General features: G+C 43.5%; 1 protein-coding gene across 2 annotated transcripts; it reads left to right on the forward strand.

Moving 5' to 3' along the window:
- Nucleotides 1-299: 299 nt before the first annotated feature.
- Nucleotides 300-22,592, forward strand: GRPR (gastrin releasing peptide receptor). 2 transcript variants are annotated; one of them, XM_079313282.1, is made up of 4 exons: nucleotides 300-443; nucleotides 3,010-3,180; nucleotides 19,254-19,605; nucleotides 22,131-22,592. In XM_079313282.1, exons 1-4 carry the CDS (start codon nucleotides 418-420, stop codon nucleotides 22,521-22,523), a joined length of 942 nt encoding a protein of 313 aa, XP_079169408.1. In that variant the 5' UTR covers nucleotides 300-417; the 3' UTR covers nucleotides 22,524-22,592. The 2 variants fall into 2 exon arrangements, with proteins under 2 accessions (XP_079169408.1, XP_079169407.1); XM_079313281.1 differs by lacking the exon at nucleotides 300-443 and having other exon boundaries at nucleotides 2,232-3,180.
- Nucleotides 22,593-26,309: the final 3,717 nt, after the last annotated feature.

The following is a 26,309-nucleotide window of genomic DNA, read 5'->3' on the forward strand; positions in this document are numbered from 1 at the left end:
TCCCAATGCTCAGAAAGCAAAGTGTGGGGGAGGGAGGGGAGGTGTGCACGCCTTTGTTATGCAGCCCCTATCACCAGGCTCCCAGATGTGCTAGGGGATATTCTGGGAGAGGTGTCCCACCATAGTGTGTGGCAGGGCTGCTTCAGTAGCTCCACAGTTCCTCTCTGTGCCTTTGGTTCTGCTGTGCCAAACACAGCATTGCCTCCAAATGGCATCCACCCAGCCTGGGAGCCCTGCCCAGAGCTGGCCCTGACCCACAGAAGTGCCCGTGTGCCCCAATCAGAATGTGCACAGTTGTTCTGTGTCCTCTGCTTTTAACGGTGGTAACCTCCAGCCTACTCTTAAAAGCAGGCTGAAAGGAATACTTGAAAATCTGGCTTCTCCTCTGCACTCTCAAGCTCTCAGCACAGCACTTTCATGGATGTTTGGCTTGAAAAACATATGTAAGTAGCCCTACTTGAAGTTAAGGGTACACATAAGTCCTTTGTTGACTTAGAGTGGACAGCAGAAAAACAGCTGAAAATACTGACCCAGGTCACGAGAATGAGGCAGAAAAGCAGTTATAGAAACCTCTTGCTTCGAATCCCACCCTGGGACACCACTTTCAAATCCCTGGAGATTTTCCAGATTGTGTCCTGAAATGCTTCTTTTATGCAGGACCCAGTGAAAACACTTTAAAGCCTGCTTTGAATCGCCTTCCCTCTCACTTGCAAGTAACTCTAACAGTTGGTGAAACATTCTTTTGCATGCAAAAATGAGCAGTTGTGAGAGAAAGTGTAAAGTACAGCTTCATTTAACTCTGCAGGCTGGTTTCCAAATTAACTGTGTATCTCTGCAGTCCAGACAGTCCGCATATATATTCATAAATAGCCTTTTGTAAAGCATTAAGGCATCAGTAATAGTTATATCTTAATTCATTTCTCAGAAGAAGTTTTTTCAGACTGTTATAAGCCAAGCAAATTTCTTTCTGCTGCATCTCAATATTCATTATCTATGGATGCCTGTATGATGGCTACCTCACAAATAGAAATTATTGCATAGAATGGTGAACTTTGTCTCTTGGCATTGTCACCTCCAAATTTAAAAATTTAACATAAAAGGGTGTAGAGTTAAGGCTTCTCTGTATAACTTCAAGCTCACAGTGCTAAAATTAATTTGCCTACCTTAAGGATAATGTTGGTTTTTATCCTGATTGGCTTTATTAATTTAATTCATCCAGGGAGGAGAGGGGAAGATTAATTTGGCCTTATATCATCATTCTCTTTCATTGTAACAATTGAATACCAGAGTGCAAGTAAAATAGTTGTGCTTTTAAGTGAAGAAGGTGGGATGGCTTTTCTGAACACATCGTTTGCAGTGTGAAATTAACTGGGCTGGGTTTTGTTTGGTTGGTTGATTTGTTTGGGGTAAGGCTGTTTGGTTTTGGGTTTTGGTGTATTTGAGGGGTTTTGTGGTTTTTTTCGGGGGGGTGGCTTGGGGTTGTTTTTGTTTTGGGAATATTTGGGGTTTGGGTTTTTATTTTTTTGGGGGGGGGGGAAGACTTGTTTTCGGGTTTTTGTTTGAAGGGGGAGGTTTGGGTTTTTTTGTTGTTGTTTTGGTTTGGTTTTTTTTTTTTTTTTTGGCAGAGAGGAGGTGGGTGGCGAGCCGGTGACGCACGTCGGGAGCCCTAAGTGAGCAGATGTGTATTTTTTCAGCTAAAGAGTTAAGGGCGGTGCTGGCCGCCCGCGCGGCGCGGCGCTCCCCGGAGCATCCAGCAGGCGGCCGGAGCTCCCGGTGCGATCCCGGTGCGCTCCCCGGTGCTCCCCGTGCGCTCCTCGGTGCTCTCCGGTGCTCCTCGGTGCTCCCCGAGCGCTCCCGGTGCGCTCCCCGGTGCTCTCCGGTGCTCCTCGGTGTTCCCCGTGCGCTCCTCGGTGCTCCTCGGTGCTCCCCGAGCGCTCCCGGTGCGCTCCCCGGTGCTCTCCGGTGCTCCCCGTGCGCTCCCGGTGCGCTCCCCGTGCGCTCCTCGGTGCTCCCCGGTGCTCTCCGGTGCTCCTCGGTGCACCCCGTGCGCTCCTCGGTGCTCCCCGGTGCTCCCCGTGCGCTCCCTGTGCTCTCCGTTTGGTCCCCGAACGCTCCCCGGCGCTCCCGGCTTTTCCCGGCTTTTCCCGGCGCTCCGGACGCGCTGCCAGCAGCCCGCGCACCCCGTGGGAAGCAGCGCAAGGACTGACGTCCGAACATGCTGCCTATAGGATCCGAGCTGCCAACCGAGCCCCGCTTTCCCCCCGCGCTTTAAATCCGGCTGGCGGGGGCAGGCGCCCAGAGCGGGAGAGATTGGGAATGCGGCGTGGCAGCAACTCCCGAAAGTTCTTGCTTTCTGTAACTCCGTGCTTTCGGACTCGGAGCTGCCGGGCAGACCTGAAGCTGGGAGTTTAAGGAGCCCCGGTTGCGAAAATGCCTGCCACTTGCTGGGCTTTGAATTTGACAATTGGTCTTCCAGAGCTGAGGAATACTTAACAGCAAGAGAAGTCAAGGAGGAAAAGGCAAGTTTCACAATTCAAACCATGCTAAAACATGTTCTTCTTTCACCTTATGGAAGCAGACTGTGGAAAAAGCTGCAGGTGCTTTTTGATTTGGTTATTGACAAGATGTCTCACAAAGTAATATGACTTTTAAACTCTTCTGACTGTTTAAAGCCAGCGAGGAGCGGCAAAATTAAAGCAAGAAATTAATTTGAGGACTTTCAAAGAAGAAAGCAGTTTTCCAAGAAGAGCAAAGTGGGACGATGGCATCTGGAGAGTGCCTTCTGCTAGACTTAGACACAGATAACTTCATTTTCTATAACATCTCTCTCAACCAGAGTGCAAACGTCTCCCTCCTTGAGGAAGACTGGTTTTACCCAGCGTTCCTCTACGCCATCCCCACCATCTATGGGATCATCATTCTGATAGGCCTTATCGGCAATATCACTTTGATTAAGGTCTTCTGTACTGTGAAATCCATGCGAAATGTCCCTAATTTGTTCATTTCCAGTTTGGCCCTGGGAGACCTGCTGCTTTTAGTGACTTGTGTGCCTGTGGATGCCAGCAGGTACCTTGCTGACGAGTGGCTGTTCGGCAGAACTGGATGCAAACTTATCCCCTTCATACAGCTCACCTCTGTAGGGGTGTCAGTCTTCACTCTCACTGCTCTCTCAGCTGACAGGTAAGCTTGGCTGCTGTTGCCTTGAAAAGAAGCCTGCATAATTATGACTCCATAAAATGCATAATTATAAATTTGTATTTTTGGGTTAAATGTTTCTTTTTAATGTAATGAGGGAAAAAGAATCACCTCAGGTGTTTTCTGATGGATATTAGCATACAGGAGGAGGATGCAGACTGAACACAGGATACTTTTTCTAAGCTAAATGTTTGTACAATTTAGCTAATAGGCTACATTAATTCAAAGAGAGACAAGAGGAGAACAAACTAAAGACCAGAGACAGAAAATGCCATTAATGAAGCTCTGCTAAAAGGTAGCATGTTCATATTTGCCAAAGAGATAATTGATCCATACTTCATGAAGTGTGAAGGCACTGGAGCAGCAATTTAAAGTGCAGTGAGAATCAATTTTTTTCTAGTGGCTTGCTTCCTTATAGTTAACAATATGTGAGGTAATATTTCATTCAATATTTTTCAAATATTCAAATGAGCTTGCCAGGAATCACAGTTGCCATAGCCAGTGTATTTCCCTTGGTGAAACAGTTTGCCCCTTATCCAGTCAAAACTGATCTGTGCTGTTAGTTGAGAAACTTCATTTTCCATAATGTTTAGTGAAAAATAATGTGTAGTAAATGCGCTGTTTTATTTTCTGGATACTTCCAAAAGAGATTAAGGAATACATTGTCACTATGATGAAGTGATGCAGAAGTAATAAGTGAAAAATTATTTCAGTTTTGTTGTGATCAAAAAACACATAGGGATTGTATCTTTGCTCACAAATAATTGAAACTAGGTTTGCTTTGGGTAGTCCCTTGAGTGTCACTGCCTCTTGCTAAGCTGCTCTAAAACATCAGACTACTTATGTTCAGATTTCAGTGTAGTTCACACTCATATTTCAATATACTCTTTGCAGTTTCAACAAAAGCAGATAACTCCTCCATGTTTCAGACAGAATGGTCAATATGTTTGTCCTCTCCTCCATGTTGGGATATATAAAAATAGCACTGTCTGTCCCAGAAACAGATGACAAACAGACCTATGTGTAGATAAAAGTCTTAAAGCAATATTCTTTAAAGTGCTGTGGAGATAGGAAAACAGCACTAGTGAAAGACCACAATCACTTTTGCTCCTGAGTTTGATGTGGTGTCTGGACCACCTCTGACAGCTCTGAAGAAAATGTTGGGAAAACAGTAAGTATCTCTCCAGGAAAATACATCTTTCTAAAGTTGTAATGTAAGTTGTTTTAAGAGGTGTAAGGAAAAGAAAAATGCATTGTAAGGAAGATTATGTTAGAGATATTTATTGCTATCTGATCGCATGCTACATAAAGTAAACATTGCAAATGCTTTTACTGAGCAGCACATCAGTAACACTTTCTGCCTGAAGTGATAGAACAGAACAGAAAACAGCAGCTGTGCCAGGCTCTGGGTTTGGTGACTTCAAGTTCTGAACTTCAGCTTTATCAGGAACCCGTTAACCATCATGCTGCACTGATGATCAAATGTTTCCATTTTCAAGGGATCATTTTACCTTCTTCTAATGCATCTGTGGTTCACTGCAGAAGGAGATAATGAAACTTGTAACTTTGTTAGGTCTGTGAATCTAATATGCTGTGCATTGAAACACAAGTGTCCCTTATCCATTAAGTTTGCTGAAGTTTCTATTTTGATAAATTAACAGCAGTGCTGGGTTAATTTTGTTACAAAATAATGCAGTCTATATTTTGTCAACTGACAGCCCATTAGTCTATTTCCTTAAAGCTGTCACCCTGAGCTCCAGACCCCAGCATTAATCATGTCAGAATCACTAGGGAAATAACCTTAAAATGTAAAGGGAAAACTTCCAAAATGTGAGTTGCATGTGAACCAGGGTGGTGATGCTGGCTGGGGGCTGTGGAGGGTCTGGAAGCCCAACACCCTGCTGCAGGTGAGATGCTGAGCCTGGCAGGTGGGGTGGTTTCATAGACACCCATTTCTGATGGCAGCCATGGCAGAGCATGAAGGGAAACAGAAGAAAGGGGCGTGGTGGTGAGATGATTAATGCTCAGTGCTGTGAATCCTACCTGAGATGCTCACATGAGGCATGTGAATGTCTCTGTTCTCATTAATCTAAGCCATACACCATGTCAGAGAAAAGCCTCCTAAACCTCCTGCTCTGAACAACATTACATGACACTCCCCAAGAAAAGGGAAACTTGTCAGTGTACTACAGATCTTTTTTCTATAATTCATCATCTGCAAAAAATTATCATAAAACCCTCTTGGTTTCAGCATCCTTCCATTGCAAAAGCAAATGGAAACAACTGCTGGCATTACTGAACGTATCATGGTGATGCCTAGAGAGACATCCCAGGGAACAGAAGTCTGAAGTGTAAAGAAAAGCATTGGAGTGGGATACAAGAGGGTCATTTTCAGAGATATGACCATTGAAACACAAGGTGAAAGGCAGTGGGTAGGTGTGAGGGGCAGATAGAGTATGTGAGAGTGTGTGAGACACTTGTGCTACATTATAACAATGGTACAAATCATCCAGGCTGTGTGGGATCACCTTCTGAAAACGAGGGGCCCAGTTTTAGTAAGTTAAGCACTCACATCATCAGTGCAAGAGTATATGCCTTCCTGGGATATACTTTTATTCTTTCCATTTCCACTTTGCCCTGTGTTAGGAATCTCTCATCTGCCAGTGACAGCAAACACTTGGCTGAGTGCCAGTCTCCAGCACAGAGCACCTAAAGCTGCTCAGTGTTACCACCAGAATGAGGGACTGTCCAGAGGATTGACTGTTCACTTGCAAACTTCTCAAGGAGAAGCCGAGGGACAAACTGCTGACCTCAGCTTTTCCTGCAGTGGGAGCCCCCAAGCCTGCAAGTGTTCTGTGTATGTATGGACACAGCTGAGCATGCCTGCACAGGTTTGAGCAGGAAGGGACAGCCAGAGTGTTCCTGGGTGCTTAGGATGGGTCTGTGTACAATCATGAGATTTCTGTCAGACTTCATTATTATTTCAGAAAATATGTAAGAAAGGGCAGAAAAGAGTTAACAATATTGCAAATGTATTTCCTCTGGGACCACTCCACTGACTGCACAATGCTTGCATCTGTCTGGCTGCATTTGCAGGAGCAGTGGGAGTTGTCAGGGAACAACTGTTTTCTTGCAAGTGTGTCAAATTTTCAGAGCAGTCAGGAGAGGGTTAAGGCATGTCCTGTGCTTCCAGCCACCTTCCACGAGTGATAAGGCGCCAGTGCTGAGTATACAAGAGGGAAGAAACAAGCAGCCCGTGTGTGTGTGTGATGTCTGTGTGTTTTAGAAACACTCTGAATGAGGTTGGTAGGGGAAGGACATCTGTCTGCCCTGCTGCTCTGCACTGTCAAGCCACTGGTTTCTTCAGCTACTGTGCAGTTTATCCCAGAAAAAATGGGAGTTTGGGTTCTGTCCTCCTCCTCCTTCACCTCGTCCTCAGTGCAAGGATAAGGGGCACAGAGGCACCTGTGAGAGCAGTGACACCTGGGCTTCCAGCCCAGGCAGAAAAGCCAAGGCTGTCTCAGCAAGGGACAGGAAATTAAAGAAAATCTTTGCACAGCAAGAGGAAAAGCAACTATTTAATTGCCCATGTCATGGGAGAAGTCTTTATTTAATTGGCTTTCTCCTGTGACTGACAGGGTATATACATTTGCATTTGAATTAGCCAGGCTGTCAAGCATTGATCATAGTTCCTCTCTGCTAGGCTGACATGGTAGAAGATCGAAATGTCCTGGTGCTCATGCAGTGAAACCTTCCTGAAGCAATGCTGTTTTTACAAGCACACAGCAGAGAAAGTGTAAAATGTAATTGGAGTTTACAAGCAGCATCTTTACTTTAAGCACCTTGGATTATATGGATTCTAGTACTGGAAAAGTGCAGCACGCCTGCCAGCCAGAGCTGCCTGCAGTCCTGTGGTGGGAATGACAGTCTAGTGAGATATGTGGAGTGACATTAGACAGGAGATTAGCTGGCTTATGGTGGTAAAATCAGCTGCAGACAGCAGGGCTGCAGTCATGTGGGACACCTGAAGTGAGGATGCATTTGGAAATGTTGACCTCAGTGCCTTGGTGCAGGGATGGATGCAGGAATGCTGCAGGGCTCCCAGCTCTGCTGGGTCCCTTGGAATGCACCACAAACACAACTTTTGATGTTCTTCTGTACTCATGGGACTGTTTATCTAAGAAATAAAACTTTCAAACAACACTCCTAAAAAAAAAAAAAACAGCAGTGCAAGGAAGCAAATCCAGAATTTCTACGAACACACTTTTAAACATGCAAAAGTCTTTGTTTAGTGTTCATCTTTTCTGTGATTTAGATGTCTCCAGCCCCTACTATTAATATTACCTACAATACTACAGGAGGTGTAACATCTACATGCCAATTCACTTATTTTACTTTAGAATCACTGGTTTATATCTTTACTAGAGGACTAAGGGAAGCATGCCACCTTAATAAAAAGCTATGAAAAGTCAACCCATATTTCCACTGAGTTGATTTACATAATGACACTTTTTTAAAAACACCATCAGATGTAAAGTGCCAAGTCCACAGCAGTTAAGAATATATTTTGGGCATTCTAGTCACAGCATTCATGAAACACCTTCAGGTAACTAAGGCACTATTTTGGATTATTTTACTTGTGCTGCCCCTGGAGAGTTTGAGGGGGTGGCAGAGAAATCCGCTCTGAACTACCAAAACAGCCTCTAACCCAGTCCATCTAAGTTGGCAAAACAAAACCCAATATGGAGAGTTTGGATCCACTGATGTGACCTCATTATCTCAGCCAAAACACTGATCCTTCCATGCTAGGAAAGAAAACAGGAGGGACTTTGGGGCCCAGCCCAAAACCTTCCCTTTCCCTGGTGCCCAGTGAGTCAGGCAGCCCCATCTCCACCCTTGCACAGTGTCTGTGCTGCTGCCCTTCACGTGCTGATGGGTGCAGGGTGATAGACACATATCCCCTTCAGCTGATGTACAAGAGTCTTAGATCCTGGTTGCTGGTCACTGTGTCAATATAATATAAACTCTCTTTACACTCTTAGTTTTAGCTGTCATTTCCTCGGCCCCTGAACCCATCTGCACCAAGAGCAACTGATCAAACAACACAAACTTTCTGAATGTCTTGATTAACCAGAGCAGATGGCTAAAACACAATAGATGCACATCTATAACCAGGAAGATTAGAGCTCCCATTAATAGCAGTGGGACGGAAATCTGAGTTTAGAGTCAGTGCTAATGTGCTGGAGACTGTCAATATTTAAGCAATCAAAAGGAAGAAAAGTCAGATTACCTATTGTTTGCATTTCAGTAAAACCTAAAACCCTCAATCAGTTGTCATGGTCTCATAGTATGAGGTGCTGTACACACTGTTATTAAGGAGAGTAACCTGCTGCAGAGAATTTGCCAGCTGTGTGTCCCAGCAGTGGGTTGGGATTTTACTGTCACTGCAGGGAGATGAGCTCTGGGTGGACCCATCAGTTCACGCCTTACTATTTGATTTTCAGATTTGGACAACAGCCTGGCTGAGAAGGGAAGGAGGTAGCTGAGCTGAAAATGTAGCAGCAGGCAAAACCACACTGTGAAGCATCCCGTAATTGCTTTGCTCAGAGACAACCCTTGCAATAACCTGTTTTCCTTTATTTTGGAAAGTGAGTTCACCGCTGTCCCTATGGAGTCTGCTCACCTTGTTCTTCAGCAGTTTGACCCCAGGTACCCACCTCACCCCATACAATCAAGGACATCATGGGCCATGATGTTTTGCCCATAGCAGGCTCTGCAGCCACCCACAGTGTCTGCTGTGTAGGATCTCAGGCAGAGCAAGGGCTTTCAAAATCCCTGTGCCATGGGGCAGAAAACAGGGACAGTCCATGGGCTTCTCACAGTGCTGAGGCACCTGAAGGCATCCCAGCAGCAAGCCAAGTGCTCTGCTACAGAGAAAAGCAGAAAGCTGGAGATGCCTGACAGAAACTCCCCTCCTGATGCCAGGCTAGTGATCAGTTTAATTGGGCTGCAGAAAACTGTGGGAAATCAAAGGAAGAAGCATTGTCAGAGCTCTGCCATCCTGTCCTCACTTGCCCTCTGTCCACATTCAGTCTCTGCAGTTTTCTAGGAAGGTAGGACAGAAAACAGTACCATGACACCCTGAGAGAAAAAAATGTTTCTTCACACCTTCAGGCAACCCTGAAGCATGAGATTGAGACATGAATGTTCAAATGACCTGGCAGAACCAGAGATGTGGATACAGGACTAGGAGATACTGCACTAGCCATCAACTCAGCAGTATTTCTTGCCCACACCTGTGCACAGAGGCTACTGAATGTCTCATAGGATTTGGATTTTAAAAAAATCTTTCCAGTCACATGAGGCTACTTTCTGATTATTCAGACTAAAGGCACATATATCTCTCTACCACCTCTTGTGTGTCTGGCACTCTGCTACTCTCTCTGCTTAGAACTTATGTCATGTTTCAAATTGAAATTTGTCTGACCTCTAGCCACTGCAAAATAACCTGACTCACAGCAAACCTGAAAGGCTGAGAGGGTTGAGGCTGTTCACCCTGGTGAAGAAAACATTCTGGGGACACCTTATTGCAGCCTTTCAATACTTAAAGGGGTTTATAAGAAAGACTGAGAGGGATTTTTTACCAAGGACTGTAATGGACAAGGGGCAGTGGTTTAAACGGAAAGACAGCAGATTTAAGTTGGGCATAAGGAGGAAATTTTTTATGATGAGGGTTGTGAGACACTGGAGGGAGCTTGTCCAGAGAAGTGGTGGATACCTCACCTCTCAAAGTGCTCAAGACCAGCTTGGATGGGTCTTTGAGCAGCCTGATGTATTTGAAGATGTCCTTGCTCATTATGGGGGGGTTGGGCTTGTTGATCTTTTAAAGATCCCCACCTACCAAAGCTATTCTATGGCTCTGTGATTAGAGCAGTCAAGGACAGAAATAGATTGTCCAGCCCCTACATGATGCTAGGGCTCATACAATGGTGATGATCTCTTATGGCACCTATGTTTACTGAAACCACAGAAAGAACTTAAGCATCATATAACTGGCTTAGCTTTATATTGAATTACACTAAAGCCACAACATGATGAGAATCCCACAAGATATTTCATTTTGTCACATGCAGAAGAGTTACTCTAATGTCTTCTTTTGTCTCTTCTTTCCTTAACAGAGCACTATTTTTTTTTTGCATCTCCTGCTCACTTGGCTGCTGTGTTTACTATTTTACACATAACTGAGTTCAAATGGTTTATTTTAGACTATGGCCATTTACCCCAATGACTCTACAACATTCTCAGTCTGGTTAGCCACTGTGTCATCTGCAAACTTTTCCAGTGAAGGTTTTATAGCCTGCTCAAGGCAGGTGATACACACAATAAATAGCACTGCAGCTAGAGAAAGTTCCCAGGACCCAGGCTATGAACAGTTCCACACACTGCTTTTTACCACCACACTTGATGCCCTGCTAGGGAAGCATGGGGCCCAGGGTCCCCACCTGGAATCCCCCTTTCCCAGACCTAAAATTTTAACCCTTTCCTGTGGGAGTGGGACAGGAATTGCATGGATAGGAGAGGGAGGACAACATGTACCCTGGTTCACATATGTACATATCTACATGCATGGTCACCTGTGCCAACATGCCCACAAAAGCTGCAGCTCCTCTGTACACCAGCATGGCCCACATCCTATTTTCATCCCCTATCATGTTGTGACAAGACAAAAAACCCCTGACATCTGCTGTGTGTTAAACAAGACAGACATATTAATTATCACCTGTTAGTAGGATTAACCTGTCTCTTAGTCCCTCTACAACTGGCCTTGGGCAGCACAGAGATTTGCAATTTTCTTGGTCACACCATCCAGCTTTTCTGCACATCACATATTTGAAGCAGTTCTCCACTTCTGAGGAAATTCACCACTTTTTCAGGATTTAAAAAAAAAAAAAATTTACACCAGTTGTTCCTCAGCTGCTTCCTTTAGTACTCCTAGGTGTAAATTATTAGGCATGTTGCTGTTAAATTAGTTTGTGTTAGCAGATTTTGACTCACATCTTCTTTAATACACCTCACAAGTTTTGTGCTACATCTCCAGTACTGCACACACAGTATAGAACCCCATGCATCTCCTGCTCCTTTGGTCCTGAAGACAACTATCAGGATATTGCTTTTCACTTGGTCTCATTATTGTTCATATCTTCACTATTTATGTGTATGCTCAACTTACTGATTTTTTTTATTCCTGATGTATTTAAAAATGCACATGTGTCTGTTACAGAGTGACCTTTGATAATTTGTTGGCTCCTTCAGCTTCCCTTATCAGTCACTAACATTTTAAAACTCCGATACTTGCTGTCATTTACTTTTGCTTTTTTTCCCATCTGTTGCATATTGATTTTTGTAATTACTTCTTTGAGGTTTTAGCATGACTCCTCCTTTTCTGTTATACAGGGCAGCTTTTTTTTTTTTTCATGGCAAGGAGGGAGAACACAGGAAGCAGGTAGGAAGTCAGCAACTAATGTATAGTCAGTGATGCACCTTTAGATTTTTTTTTTCAGTCAGTTGATTTGAAAGATGCTTTTAACTTTAGGAAATCTGCTTCTCTAAAGTTAACAGAATCATAGAATGGTTTGGGTTTAAAGACACCTTAATGGTCATCTAATTCCAGTCCCCAAAAATGGGCAGGAACACCTTCTAGTAGACCAGGATGCCCAAAGCCTCATCCAACCTGGCCTTGGTTCTAAATATATATAGGGTTTTATTGTATTTCCACAAAATTAAAATAAGCACACAGCAGCTGCTATACCTTATGGAAGTGCTAATTTTTAGGTCAATGATGAGGTCTTCTTTCTCTGTCAAAACAAGGTACAATATTGATTTATTTTACATCACTGGCAGGACTTTTTCTGTTGGGAAAGTGCCATTTTTAGAAACTCTAATGAATTTCTTTAACTGGCTCTGTGGGATATCCAGCAGTTATGCCACCTGCTTAGATCACTCAGTGATTCTGTCTTTATGTCCCACTCCCAGGCTGCTGACATCCCTGGAGACTTGGGCTGAGGCAGTAAAGCCTTGGGTGGAAAGCATCCCTGGGGCTTGCTCCTTCTCATGCCTGGTGGCCCCAATGTCAGCACCAGTTTTCCAGATGCTCACCACAAGGCAACCCCAACACCTGCTTGTGTTCTGTGCACGAGCAGGCACAGCCCCTGGCTGTTCCCAGGCACTCAGCACATAGGAGTGTGTGCTGGTGCTGGAGAGCTGTGTAGGATCTCACTGGTTTTGAAATTAAAGGATGTTTCCAAATTGTGTCCAGGGGAGCATCAGGCACAGCATGGCCAGCCAGGCAAGGGAGGGGATTGTCCTGCTGTACTCTGCCTCACCTTGAGTGCTGGGGGCAGTTTTGGGCAGTACAGTGTAAGAAAGATATTAAACTATTACAGAGCATCCAAAGGAGGCCAACAAAGATGGTGAAGGGTCTGGAGGTGAAGCCATGTGAGGGGTAGCTGAGGTCATTTGGTCTGTTCAGCCTGGAGAAGACCCACTGCATTTAAAACTTCTTAGAGGTAGGAAGAGGAGGGGCAGGCACTGATGTCCTCACTGTGGGGACTGGTGACAGGATCCAAGGGATAGCCTGAAGCTGTGTCAGGAGAGGTTTAGGCTGGATATCAGGAAAAGGTTCTCCACCCAGAGGGTGGGTGGGCACTGGAACAGGCTCCCCAGGGAAGTGGTCACAGCACTGAGCCTGACAGAGCTGCAGAGGTATTTGAACAATGCCCTCAGGCACAAGGTCTGACTCTTAGGGATGTCCTGTGTAGGATCAGGAGCTGGACTCAGTGATCCTTGTGAGTCCCTTCCAACTCAGCATGTTCTGTGGTTCTGTCAATGAATGGGTCCCAGCCCAGCAGCTCTCACATCTCTTCACAAGCAGCCATGGAGCTGGTCCCACTGAAATCTTTCCCTTGGCATGAGGCTGAAGGTCACCTTCTGGGAATAACTACCCTAGGTATAAAGGGAGTTTTTATGATATCCATGAGACTCACACTATTTCCTGCAGTAACCTTTTAATCCATTGTTTTTCATATGTATAGCTAATTTCTGAAATATTTTAGGCTGTGGGTGGTTATGATTAGGAATAACACATTTACTATCAAATTATTAGTGTTTAAGCTCTCCTTCCCCAGTATGTAGTACAGTTCAGTGGTCTCTAAAACACTCTGTCTCAATTCTGCATTTAGGCATTCCTAGACTGAGATTCTTATTTGTCCATATTCCAGGATAATGTAGCAGTATGCAGGTATATAGATTGAATTTTTAACATATGGTTTAGAAGTAAGAACTGTGCCACTTCTGTCAATGCCTCCTTTATATTTAAATGTTAAATTAATAAAAAGACAAAGTAGGCAGTACCTGCCAATGTATTTAAGATTTTCCCATTAGAGATGTCTTTGTGCCCATATGCAATTTACTAAAGATTTTAATAACAGATGTTCACTCAAGAATCATGCATAATAATGATAATCTTAACTAAGTATGCAGAAAGCAGATAGACCCAGAATAGGTTGTCGGAGTGTGTTGATGGGTTAGACAGTCTAGCAATTTTGTGGATTTACTGAATTGTCTTCAGAGCTATAAATATTCATAACATCCATGGTAGAAACAATCAAGAAAGTTTTTGGCATTGCATTTGTCATAAATTTCTTGGTATATTTAGTAAGACTGTTTCCATGCTTTCCAGGTGGAGCTTCACACCCTCTTCTTCATTTATGTAGTTTTTCCATAGCATCAATTTTTTTTCTGTTGCCTGAGGCTTTTTTTTTTGCATGGTAATTGAGCCAATCCTTCATATTATGTGGGCAAAACAATAATGTGATGCTCACAGAACATAATTGCAAAATCTTAATGAAAGGATTTTTGTTCGGTCTGTTCTGAGGCAAGGACCAGACCAATGTGCCATTAACCTTACAAATGGGAACAGATGATTGGGGATCAGAGGGACTGCAAATTGCACTTTTCTCACTGTATCAGTTACAAGTGGGAACAGAAGTATGAGAGACATGCCGACTGAGAGGCAGTTCTTCCATCATTACCACAGGAAGTCGTGGCAATTTCAGGCAATCATTTTCTAGAACTGAGAGGAGCTCAGTGTTTCCACTTCTCAGCAAGTTACGTGACTGTTTCTACAAGACATCAGTCCATTCCAGCCAATCCCTGCTGTTTTATTTAAATTTGAGTTTCTAATTAGCTCAGCATCTCAAAATAGAGCACAGTTTAAACAGATTGAAAATTTTGTAAGTGGATTTCTCACTTCAGAGAGAAAGAAAGTGGCAATATGTACATCCTCCTATCAGCCTGATGCAGTCTAAACAGTGGGACCAGTAATGAAGCAGGAGTGGGCAAGGCTTCTGAACATGTTTCTTGTTGGAACAGGTTTTTACACACTTGGGTTTTAAAACATTATACAAATTCAGAAGTGGGGCACAGGATTTTTTAATGTAAATGGTGTTGGGCATAGTAACAGATGATACTACTTGGAGGAAACCTTTCTTGACATTTAAATACTTCTGCAAATTCATTTTTGGGGTGTCCCTTTCTTGTGGAGGACAGATGAGCAGGCCTTTTTTCCCTCTTGTATTTCTTGCAAGTGTTAATCTGTAGAAAGATGGACGTGCTTGGAAGGACTGAGATAGAAAAGGGAAGTGCTCTGTGGCAGAGCCTTTTTCAGCCATTTTCTCTCCCTACACTCCTGGGTCATCTACATTAGCTTTCCTTGCTAACCTAAGGGAAGGGAAGAAGGCATTAATACAAAGCATTTATAGAAGAGGAGAGCAAGCTGAGACTGCCTGTAGCACCAGCTTCTCCACACTGCATAAAGTTACTTCCCCCCAGAAAAACCCCAAAAAACCAAAACCAAAGACTTAGATATAATGAAGCTAAATTAGTTTAAAATCCCAGGGAAAGCATCTGATTTTCCTCCCATTCTTTAGTTGTTTTCATTTAATTTTTGTGGCTGTTGTAGCAGGCATAAGTAGATGAAGGTGACAGGTAAAAGCTGTGAAGGAAGCACTGAGGCTGCAGCCTTTGTGGGTAAGGTCCTTTCTTCCCCAGAGACCAAAATTGCAACTCTTCTATGCTTAGAAATGTATAGGCAGTATGGCTTTGAAGGCCATGTTTATGCTTCAAGTGGTGTGTATTTTCTTGCCTCAGCTGAGGAGCACAAAGATGGATAAAATATTTTTGTACCAATAGAGAAACTACACCTAGGAAACATTAGCATCCATTTGGGGCTGTATTTTGGGGCTTTGGACAGTGTATCTGTAACTGTCTTTTTCATGGTACAGCTACTCCTGTGTTTATATTTGAAGCTGCAGCTTTGGGGCTAAGTGGATGATATTAACCAATGTTTGCATACTCCAAGCTTTAGAGCGCATTAGGTGATACTATCATTAGTTGCATTATTATTGCACAGGGACAATGACACATTTCCCTGTTTCCCTGGCACAGTAACCTCAGTGGGAAAAGTATTTACCACACAAAGACCTTGGGTGTGCCACATTTTCGTGGTTTATGGCTGTTTCAGTAGTTTCAGTTGTGAGAAACAATTACTCAGTGAGCATGATAGAGATCCTAAGGGATGTGCAAAAGGCATTTTCAAGGATTCGGTGGAGATGCACATGCTCTGTGGGCTCCTATCAATCCACAATGAATTTTTGGGATGAGGTTAAGAAGTGGTCAGGTGTTCTGGGTTAAATCACCAGCTTTCTCTTGGAGGCTTGGATACTGACCTGGAGAACAGGGACAACACCAGAGTCACAGTGGCTGGTGTGGGGATTTCCTTAGCAGGGAATCCTCACAGTGCCCCATGAATTGCATTTATATTAAGCACACTTAGAATAATCCCATGAGTAATTCCTTTTTAGGGCTTCTTTCAGTGAGACTGTGAGACAAGGAGCTGACTGGCATCCATCCTGGCTGGGAGGTCATTGGCAGCTGTAGGGACACAGCAGGTTGCTGCTTCACAAGTGGGAACAGAGAAATTCAAAGACTGAGCAGTAGTGAAGGTCAGCATCTCTTTCATATTTCCAACCAGATTAGCAACCCAGTCATTTTCATGTGGGCTGTTTGGCCTATATGTTTTATTCAGCTGAATCTTCAGAAGGCATATGTTGAAGCCTTGGGCTTTGTTGCAGTGCATGAATTGTACCTCTGTTTCTTAAAATTTTTTTAAAAATTTCTTGAAAAGCTGATAGGGAAAGCAGTTTAGCTGAAAAGAATATATATATCTCAAATCATAATTCAATAATTAGAGACTGAATGTGCAAGCAGTAGATGTGATCAGTCCAAAGCCATGTCTAGATGTACTGCAGAGAGTTGAGCATCCAAAGGGACACATAATCTCAGAGCCCATGTTACAACCTGGGCTAAAAATAGTGCCATAATAAGACCTTTGCATGAAAGCTCAGTTCCATGAGGTTCATGGCTCCTCTAAGGTGTATAGGTACATTCATCAATGTCCCATTCAAAGTGGATTGAAATACTCACATGCTGGATGTTAAATATGGGAAAGTTACGTGCCTCAGGCTAACTCATTGAAAAACAAATTGCAGAGGACAAAGCTGTGAAAATCTTGAAATATTATTTGACATACAAACTAGAAATACACCTGCTGAAAAGCAGAACAAGCTGCTACTCAAATCCAGTCTACCTTGATGAAGTTCTGAAGAAATGTCAAATAAATTATAAACCCCAGGCTTGACCCTGCCAGGAAAATGGTATGGAAATATAAAGGAGTGAAGGCATTTCTGAGCCCCACTCAGATGCCAACTGGGAGGTGCAGCTTTTTCACACCCTGAACACAAAAAACAGGAAAATCCAGTGGTGTCTCAGCCTGGGGGGCCAGTTCCTCATGCCTAGCACCTGCTGTGTCCTCACCAGGAGCAGCCCCTGCAGCTGCTGTGCAGAGTGGAGCTGCTGGGGCAGCTGGAGAGACCCACTGGCACATCAGCAAGGCTGACTGGAACTGGGGATTCCTACCAGATCAGTACTGATCACACACACATCAATACCCAGAGACTAACAGAGATACTAGAGACTTCTGCTTTAATTAACCCACCGGCAAGGAAGTCATGCAGATCATCAGCAAAATAATTTTATTTGATTGTCAGGCTAATAAGAAAATATCTACCTGTGTTTTTTCACCTGAGAATTTATATTTTCCAAATCTGTTTTCTAGCTTTGTTTCTTCTGTCTTATCTTTCTGTTCTTTAACTCCTATCCTTTGGGTCTACACTGAACCCCTTGCAAGCAAAACCTCTCTAACATCTCCTCTTACATCTGCTTTAGGAGGTTTAAAAATGCACTAAATGCCTAGTAGTCAGTCCCATCATTCCTAGACATTTCTAATGATGTTCTGTTCAAACTGAATTGTTTTAAAATGCCATCTCTGATTAAAATGTGCCACTATCTTGAATTGGAGTAATTTTTTGGCTCTCCCTACTCTGTTAGTTAATAAAAATTAAACAGTTTCTCTATATTCTTTAACTTATCCATGGTTTTGGAACATAATACTGAAAAATGTTCTCTCAGCTGTCTATATTTTGGAAGACAATCCCTGAAATAATCACGATAGCATGTCATGTTGACAAGTATACAGTGAACATCTGCAGAAAAACCTTTAAATGAACCAAATATGCTAATACCTTGATATATTATTCATTTCCTTTTGCATTTCTCTTCTTTAAGGTTTACTGAAGACTTTCAGTGAGCTCATGTTTCTGTCAATAATCTATATCTGGTCAATGAGACTATAAATGGAGCTATTTCAATAGCACTCCTTTAGTAATCTGCCTAGCACTTCTGTTTTATGACTGCAATAGGCAGAGCATCATATTTGTTTAGGAGCTGTGACGTTCTTCGCCTGAGTTTATGATCTGGTGCTGGAAGATTGTGCTTTGTGGTCTGACACCACTTAATCCCCAGTTTCCGAAGTGCAAGTTAAAGAGATGCTAAGCAAGCCTTAAAAATACTGTGTCTGGCCATTGCAGCTGGAAAAAAAAGGACAGTTGGAGAGCTTGGAAAATAAGTGGCTAAACAGCAAACTACTGAGACCAGTGTTTGTAGTCCATGAAAGGAAAAGTCCTCTACACAAGACATCTGTATGAAGAAATACCTGCAAATGACAAAATGTCTAGATACAGTCCTCATAAAAATAAGTGTGTAACCATGTATAAATATACATGCATATAAATATGTGTATGTATTTAAAATACGTACAGAGATGTAGAAACACATATACCTACACGGAGGGAAAGCTTGGTGTGCTGAGCAGGACACTGCAGACAATCAGAAGTTGAATGCATGCTTACCCTGCAAACAAAGCAATTACCCAGGTAAAAGGGTGCAGAACTTATGGACTGCTCTTTCAAATGCTGAGCTTTGAGATGATGCAGGCTGTGGCAGGTGGGAGTCACAGGCTGTGAATAGCAGTTCTAGCTACTTAACCTGAATGCATTGAGTTAGGGAAAACTCTTGCCAGCACCACCACCAAACAGCAGTTAAGCAGGCAACATACTGTTTTTAGCTGGAGAAAAATAAAATTTGCAGGAGTCCACTATTCTCACAGCTTGAAAAGTGTGGCAAAATCTCAGCCCAGTTTCCTTCAACACTGTTCTGTGAAGGGGTGTAAGCTGCTGTACACTTTTGAAAGGAGTCTATGATTGCACTTCCTGTCTTAATGCTATTTGGACACATAATGTCATTAATACTAATTAACATGTTAATGTCAGGGAGCCCTGGGCTTTGTCAGGTCAATTACAAATTAAATGAACTCATGATCGATACACATGAAACTGAATGAACTGATGACAGGTGGCTCTGGTTTAAATTGAGAAATCTATTGAAAATATTGAAATTGAAAACTCCAGAAAAAAAAATCCAGTCTTGAGTAAAGAATGATTTTGTTTGTGGTTTTATTTCTGAATGGAAGGGAAAAGGAGGAATACTATGCTTGAATGTTGAGGTCAATAAACTATTTTCTTTTTTTTGTTTGTTTTTTTTAGGTATAAAGCTATAGTAAGGCCAATGGAGATCCAAGCATCCCATGCACTGATGAAGATTTGTGTGAGAGCTGCTATAATCTGGATTGTATCCATGTTGCTTGCCATCCCTGAAGCAGTATTTTCAGATCTGCACCCTTTCCATGACAAAGAGACTAATAAAACCTTTATCAGCTGTGCTCCTTACCCTCATTCAGATGGGCTGCATCCCAAAATTCACTCAATGGCATCATTTCTCATATTTTATATTATTCCCTTGTCTGTCATTTCAGTGTATTATTATTTTATTGCTAAGAATTTGATCCGGAGTGCTTACAACATCCCCGTGGAAGGAAATGTGCATGTGAGGAAACAGGTAGAGATTTGGCTTTCTTCAAAAATCCACATTCTTCTCTATGAATCTGGGAGGAGAGAGGGAGCACAGGGAAACTTATACTGTGACAGACCGTGTCTGTTGCACTGATTTTAATAGATTAGGTGGGGTAAAAGAATTAAAATGGAGGAAGGAAGCCATGATACAGGGCTAAAGAGTTGAAGCCTGTTTAAAGCCTGTGTCTCCTCCTGTTTGGAAGTTCAGAGACTCTGGCAGAGTGGTTTCCACGGCAAGCATAGCAGGAGACCCTTGCCAAGGCCTGGGAAGGTGTTGACTAGGATGCAGGGAAAGGGGCAGAGCAGATACAGGGTTTGCAGATTGAAGCAAGGGGTGATATGGGAGAAAATCAAAACTTCACAAAGTCACTTTGTCAGAGAGAGGACCTTGGATAAAGCCTTGCCTGTTTCTAAGCAGCCTATTTACCTTGATGTATTTATCTTGTTTGCCTCACCTCTTCTTTTAAACTGAGGTGTGCTTCAACCTCAGCTAAATGGACATAAGCCTTTGGTAGCTGAGCAATTGTCCACTCAATTGCACCCAGTTGGCACCTCCACCTCAGGCTGACCCAACACAATCATCTTACATAGCCTTCAGGTGCTATGCTGAAGCAGTAAGGCTGGAAAAACTTGGGTTTTGCCCATCAAATGATGTGCAATCCCTGAAATCCTCATCCTTTTCCCCTTCTGAATGTGCGTAACTCTTTTGCCCTGCAGGCCATTTCTCTGCTGATTCAATGGCTGTTTTGATTAGTGGCAATAAAGTGAGCAGGACAAGCAGCACTTTCCCCTTTGGTTTGGGGGAGAGAGCTCTAAAGAAAGCAAAAGGCCAGGCTGGTCTAGAACCCTCTGTCCATCATTTCTGTCCTGCAGTGCATTCAAGGGCTATATGTCTCCATCTGAGATAACTGGTATCGATTTCTTTATTGCATTGCTTCCTTTCTTTATAGTGCAGATGTGGCCTCAATAGCCCTATATCAAATTAAGAATACATTTTGAAAGAATATATGGTTTAGCCAAGGAGAGCCCTTCTCAAAGGATTTAATTTTCAGCCTGCTCACTGGAGACATTATCACCTGATGCATGTCAGTCCTTCCTAAGCTCAATGGCTGATTTTTAGTCAGTGCCATTAAAGGGGCATGAAATAAATTCAAAATGGGCTTGCCATGTCTCTGTCTCTCCTGCCTGCTTCCTGCTTGCAGCTGTCCTGAGAACAGATCAGCCTGTGTGAGATGCTCAGTTTCTGATTTACCTGTGGAGCCTGGAAGCAGAGTGAGGATGGGGCAGTGTCCTGGGAGCCTGGCCAGGCACTGTGACTGCATTGGGGTAGGAGCAAGGGCAAGCAGGGCTGAGGCCAGGACCAGTTGCAGGTCATCCCCTTCCTACTTAAATACAAGAAGTGGGATGCAGCTAATCCCCTAGGAGTGTCTGGGGAGCATTAGTGGAATTACCACATTAGGGTAACATTAGGGAGCACTAAAAGGTCAGCAGTGTTACATTTCCCAATCTTGCAAATTCTGGCTGCACCTCTCCCAGGGAGCAGTGCATTTTAGCAGGTTTTTCTGGGCAACTCTGTCTGTCCTGTCACTTTGGGCTACCCCCTTCACAGCTTTTGCATTCATTAGGAAGAGAGATGTGTTTTTCAGTGGCTTTGTTATCTTAATGTGCAGCACTTGTGGACAAAAGACAAGGTATGGTTTACCTCAGCTCCCCTTGGTTGAGCAATACTTTTGGGTTGACTCCAAGCCTGTAGAAGTAAGTAAAACAACAGTGTGGCCAGTCTGCATGAAGGTTATGCTGCGTGCTAGCTGGTTTTATGAAAGCACCTTTCCCTAACAAAGCTCAGATTCTATGAGGTGGTCATCCCTCTGTTGGCCACCTGTAGCTCTCTCCTGGTGGCTCCAGTGCTTTCAGATGAAGGGTCCACTCGCTGCTGCCTTTCTGTTCCTCCAGGTACAGAATATCCTCTCTGTTTCTCCATCTCCTTCAGACTCTGAGTGCTGCACTTGGTCTCAAAGGGCTGTGAGCTGTTGACAGCACTTTTGTGTACATACACCACATGGCCCCATGGCAGAATGTCCTGCTGTGAGCTCTGTGAAATATTCCAGACTCCTATATGATAATTAATTATAATAATAGTAATAATAATAAGGTAATTTATTAAAATTACATATGATTGTATATATTATATGTGGATAACTAATGCAGATAGTCCACACTTTTGTTGCTGAAGCTGGGATTCTGCAAAGTGACAAGCCATTGGAATTTAATCTCTTAAAAGGAAAGAAAAGACTACTTCTTATATAATAAATGTTCAGAGTTATTTGTTTATTAGGGAAGGGGGTTGAGGAGAGATGAGGACAATCCTTGACTGTTCACCTGCAGTCCAGATTTCCCTGCTCAGGGCATTCCACCTGCCATATGTTAGCTGGAAAGCTGCAGCTCAGGGGAAAATATCCATCCCCTGGTGTGAGCCGGAGCAGCAGCTAATGTGTGTTTCTCTCGGTGCAGATTGAGTCCCGTAAGCGCCTGGCCAGGACCGTGCTGGTGTTCGTGTGCCTCTTTGCCTTCTGCTGGCTGCCCACTCACATCATCTACCTGTACCGCTCCTACCACTACTCCGAGGTGGACACGTCCGTGCTGCATTTCGTGGCCAGCATCTGCGCCCGCATCCTGGCCTTCACCAACTCTTGTGTCAACCCCTTCGCCCTCTACTTGCTCAGCAAGAGCTTTCGGAAGCAGTTCAACAACCAGCTGCTGTGCTGCCGAGCTCGCCTGCTCATCCGCTCCCACAGCATGGCCAGGAGCACCACCAGAATGACCTCCCTCAAGAGCACCAACCACTCCCTGGCCACCTTCAGCCTCATCAATGGCAACCACCTCTGCCACGAAGGCTGTGTCTGAAGGGCACAGTCGGGGACATCAGCTGCTGAGCGTGGCTGCTGGGCTTTGCTCCAGGGGATGGTGAGCAGAGCATGTGTGCACACACACATGTAACAGTGTGCTCAGACAGTCAGAGGAGCTTGAGGCGTCCAACATTTCATCTTGGGCTGAGGTTGAAGGGTCCAGCATTTCAGCCTGGACTGAGGCATCGCCAGAGCATCAGATCATTGAGCACCAGCCCATAGGATCTCCCTGGGCAGTGCTGATGTGCTTTCAGTGAGAGCAAAATGAGCACCTTAAGATCAAATCTTTTTTGGCTCTGCAGAATGTTCATTGCTTCCTGCTCAATCCCAAACATATGCAGACTTACAGCAGTGATAAGGACCGTATCAGGTGCACACAATTTGTCAGAACAGTTGCATCCATCTCTTCATGGTGTAATGTGTTTTTGACATAGAAATAAATTCATTTAAATAAGGTAACTACTTTTACAAAGGAGTTCAATGTAGGTCATTTACAGACTTTTCAAGTATTTATTAATGTTCTGAGTACAGTATTAATTCATGGTCTAAAAGATACCAAGAGTTTACTGGGGCGTGTCTGTGGCCCCATCTGAAATGAGCAGTATCTTGCACCACGTCAATGTGAAAGCAGTAACGTGAATAAATGTGAGTTGGAATATGTTTACAGCTTTCATCTGTGTGAGCTTTTGCTGTATTGTGAAAGAGATAGCAGGGCAATTTCCAAGCATTACTGTTTAGTTCTTCCTGTCTTCAAAGGTGTGACATAATAAATCACGTAAGTGGTACCACAAAACTTTAGTTGGGTTTAACTAAGGGCAGGCAATATCAGAAACTGGTGTAAGCTATTTTTCTTGTGGTAGTGTTTTGTAAAACACTGTTTTTTCAGCAAAAGCTATCAGCAATGCAAGGTGTGATCTCCAACCTCCATTTTTTTGTACTGTCTTCACAGAAATCTGTGGAGACAGAGTGCCAAAACTGGCTAACAGATTAGAGAAATGGGTCTACTGTAATGTTTGCCCCAGAACTATTCCTGTGCCAGGTACATCTATTCTGGAACAGGAGCACAGTGTCCTGCAGATAACAAACTCCTGAAGAGCCAGGCTATAAGACATGCAATGAAGCTGCACACCTGATAAATAAAACTGCTGCCAAATGAGGCCATAAACCAATCACTGTAGCAGAATATTGGGTTTTTAATGGCCCGTATCCTCTTTGATGATGATCATTTTCATTACCACACCAAAAGAGAAATTAAAGTTGGTAAAACTTTGTCCTGGGTTTGCTCTGTGTTTGTAGAAAAAGTCAGGTGTGCAGTGTAAAATCACTCAGCCTGCAGCTGCTGGGGGGAGCTGCTGTCTCCAAGGACTCAAACAGGCTCTGGTGCCAAAGGCAGAGCTCTGAAAACTTTGCCTGATTTTCCCTTTTGTCCTCCAGATGAGACTGGACACGCAGGAAGGTGAGCTCAGGATGTGCTGCTGAGGGTAGCACTGCCCTGTTCCCCCTCCAGCCCTGGGCACTGTCACCTGTGTGCCACCCCTCCTGCTGTGTCCCCACATCCCAACCAAGCTGAAAACTGATGGGATGGGGTTATTTTACAGAGGAGTCAATTCTCTTGCTTGGCTGACTGTGTCACTATGATGTTAATTTCAATTTACTGAGCTATCTGAGGTCCTCATTTATTAAAATTTACAGTGCTTTCCCTAATCTTTACTTTGAAGCCACATACATTACCAGAAGCTCAGTCTACTACCATTTCAGAGACCTGGTTGTGTTCTGAGCTGTTTATGACATTTCAAAATGAGAAAAAATTATCTAGCCTAAGGTATTTTTATTAAATATTTTCTTTAGCCTTGTAAGAATTTAACCAAAGGCAAGCAGGAATTACATACTTCAACAGCAAACACACCAGGTGTGCTACACAATGTGTCCTTGTGTTTGGTAACAAACAAGAGATTACTGTTCCACAAGAGACTTCAAAAGTTTCTGATTTTTTGTTTCTAAGGGAAGGGGATAAAATCATAAATCATGAATCATAAAAATGAGAAAATCATAAATATAGGGGAAAGAGCACAGTTATAACTCCCTTAGGGCTATGCTGAATGAAGTACCCTGCCTCCCTGAACACAGGAGACCTATGAAGATTTAGCACTGTAGATTTAAATAAGTGCTATTGATTATACACTTGCCTTCAAAAAAGAGCTAGTGACTCCTCCAAAGACAGGAAAAATGGTTATAGCTTTGGTCTGAAAAGTGCTTTCCAGAAATGCAGCTGCAGGTTGCCCACATGTGTCACAGCCTCACCCCTGCCTATGTTTCTCAGCATTATTTACTTGATTTACTATTATTGATGGACTTGGCACTGCTGGTTGAACTCGATGACCTTAGAGGTCTTTCCAATCTTAATGATTCTGTGATTCTATGATTCCTTTTAACTATATTTTTGCATCTGATAAGCATAAATTTATGGGGAGTTCTATGCAAAATGCAATCTTTTCATCTGAATCCAAGATACATATGAGTTATTTTAATATTTAGAAAATTAGATCAAGTATTTTCAAATCAGATGTCCATTTTCATTAACATTCTTTATTTTATTCAGATCCCTGTTTCCCTTTTCAATATCTTTAAGACAATTCGGTGGGTCTGTGGAAAAAAAAAAAAATGAAAATAGTTCCTTGCAAAAGTATTTTGAAATGTATTACACAAACTTTTGCACTCATTTTTTTAATACCATCGAAAGAGCAAACCTGAGGTTGGAATTCTTTCTATTTCATCCTCATATTAAAATAATGCAAAATATCAATGCAGCAGTTGAGGTCAAGGAAGGAAGATTCAGGAGAGTTTCCTGAAATATCCCAGCATGTAACTGAAATATTTGTAGCTGCAATTTTTTACATGTGTCTCATTCCTTGTCTCATTACCTTGGTTTCAAAAACAGGGTGTACTTTAGACTGCTGCAGCAGCCTGATCCCTTATCAGGGCTCTCTGCAGTGTTTGCTGGCACAGCTGCAGTGCTGATTCTGTGAACCTGGAGCGTTGTCTGCAGCCTTTTGTTTGTTTGGAAAAGTTTCAAAGTGCCGAAGATAAAACCTGTGCCCAAGCAGAACCCAAGAAAACCTGTGCCCAAGATAAAATGCTGGCAGGCAATGCCAGCACTGTGCACTCGGGTCCTGCCCAGTCCTGGGAGGCTTTGCAGTCCCTGGCTGTGAGCCTGGGGTGGCTCTCCATCCTCCTTTCAGCTCTGCTCTCTCCATCAGCATTGGGAGCACTGCAGCAGAGCAGGCTCAGACCATGTTGTTTAAGCAATGTTTTAATGTCCCTGAAATGCCTGGATCCTGGTTTCCACACTGGGTCCACGTCTAAAAGTGGAAGGTGACATTCCCTTTGAAGCAGGCAGCCCTGTGGGTCCAATCTGCCCTGTCCTGTGTGACACATGCAGTTGTGCCATTTCAGCTATCTGCAGGGGGGGGTGTGGGAAAATGGTCCAGGGTCAGAATGTGTGTGTTACACAGCAGGGCAGGGTTGCTGCTCCCCAGAGTGCAGCTGTGCTTTCCTCCTGGCTCCCAGGTGCTACCAGCAGAGTCACCAAAGGTACGTGGCTGCCATTTGCTGAACTGGTATGAAATGCACAATGTTAGACAGGGATAGATCCAGTATCTGAAGGGGGCTACATGGAAGCTGGAGAGGCATCCTTCATCAGGAACTGTAGTGATAGGACAGGGAGCAGTGGGTTCAGACTGAAAGAGGGGAAATTTAGGTTTAGACATACAGAAGAAATTATTTA

Source organism: Erithacus rubecula (assembly GCF_903797595.1).
Source record: "Erithacus rubecula genome assembly, chromosome: 1".
Lineage (NCBI taxonomy): Eukaryota > Metazoa > Chordata > Aves > Passeriformes > Muscicapidae > Erithacus > Erithacus rubecula.

Coding starts and splice junctions, on each gene's coding strand:
- GRPR (XM_079313281.1), top strand. CDS start 2,762: ATGGCATCTGGAGAGTGCCTTCTGCTAGACTTAGACACAGATAACTTC. Junction 3,181..19,253: donor ACTGCTCTCTCAGCTGACAG/GTAAGCTTGGCT, acceptor TGTTTTTTTTAG/GTATAAAGCTATAGTAAGGC. Junction 19,606..22,130: donor ATGTGCATGTGAGGAAACAG/GTAGAGATTTGG, acceptor CTCTCGGTGCAG/ATTGAGTCCCGTAAGCGCCT.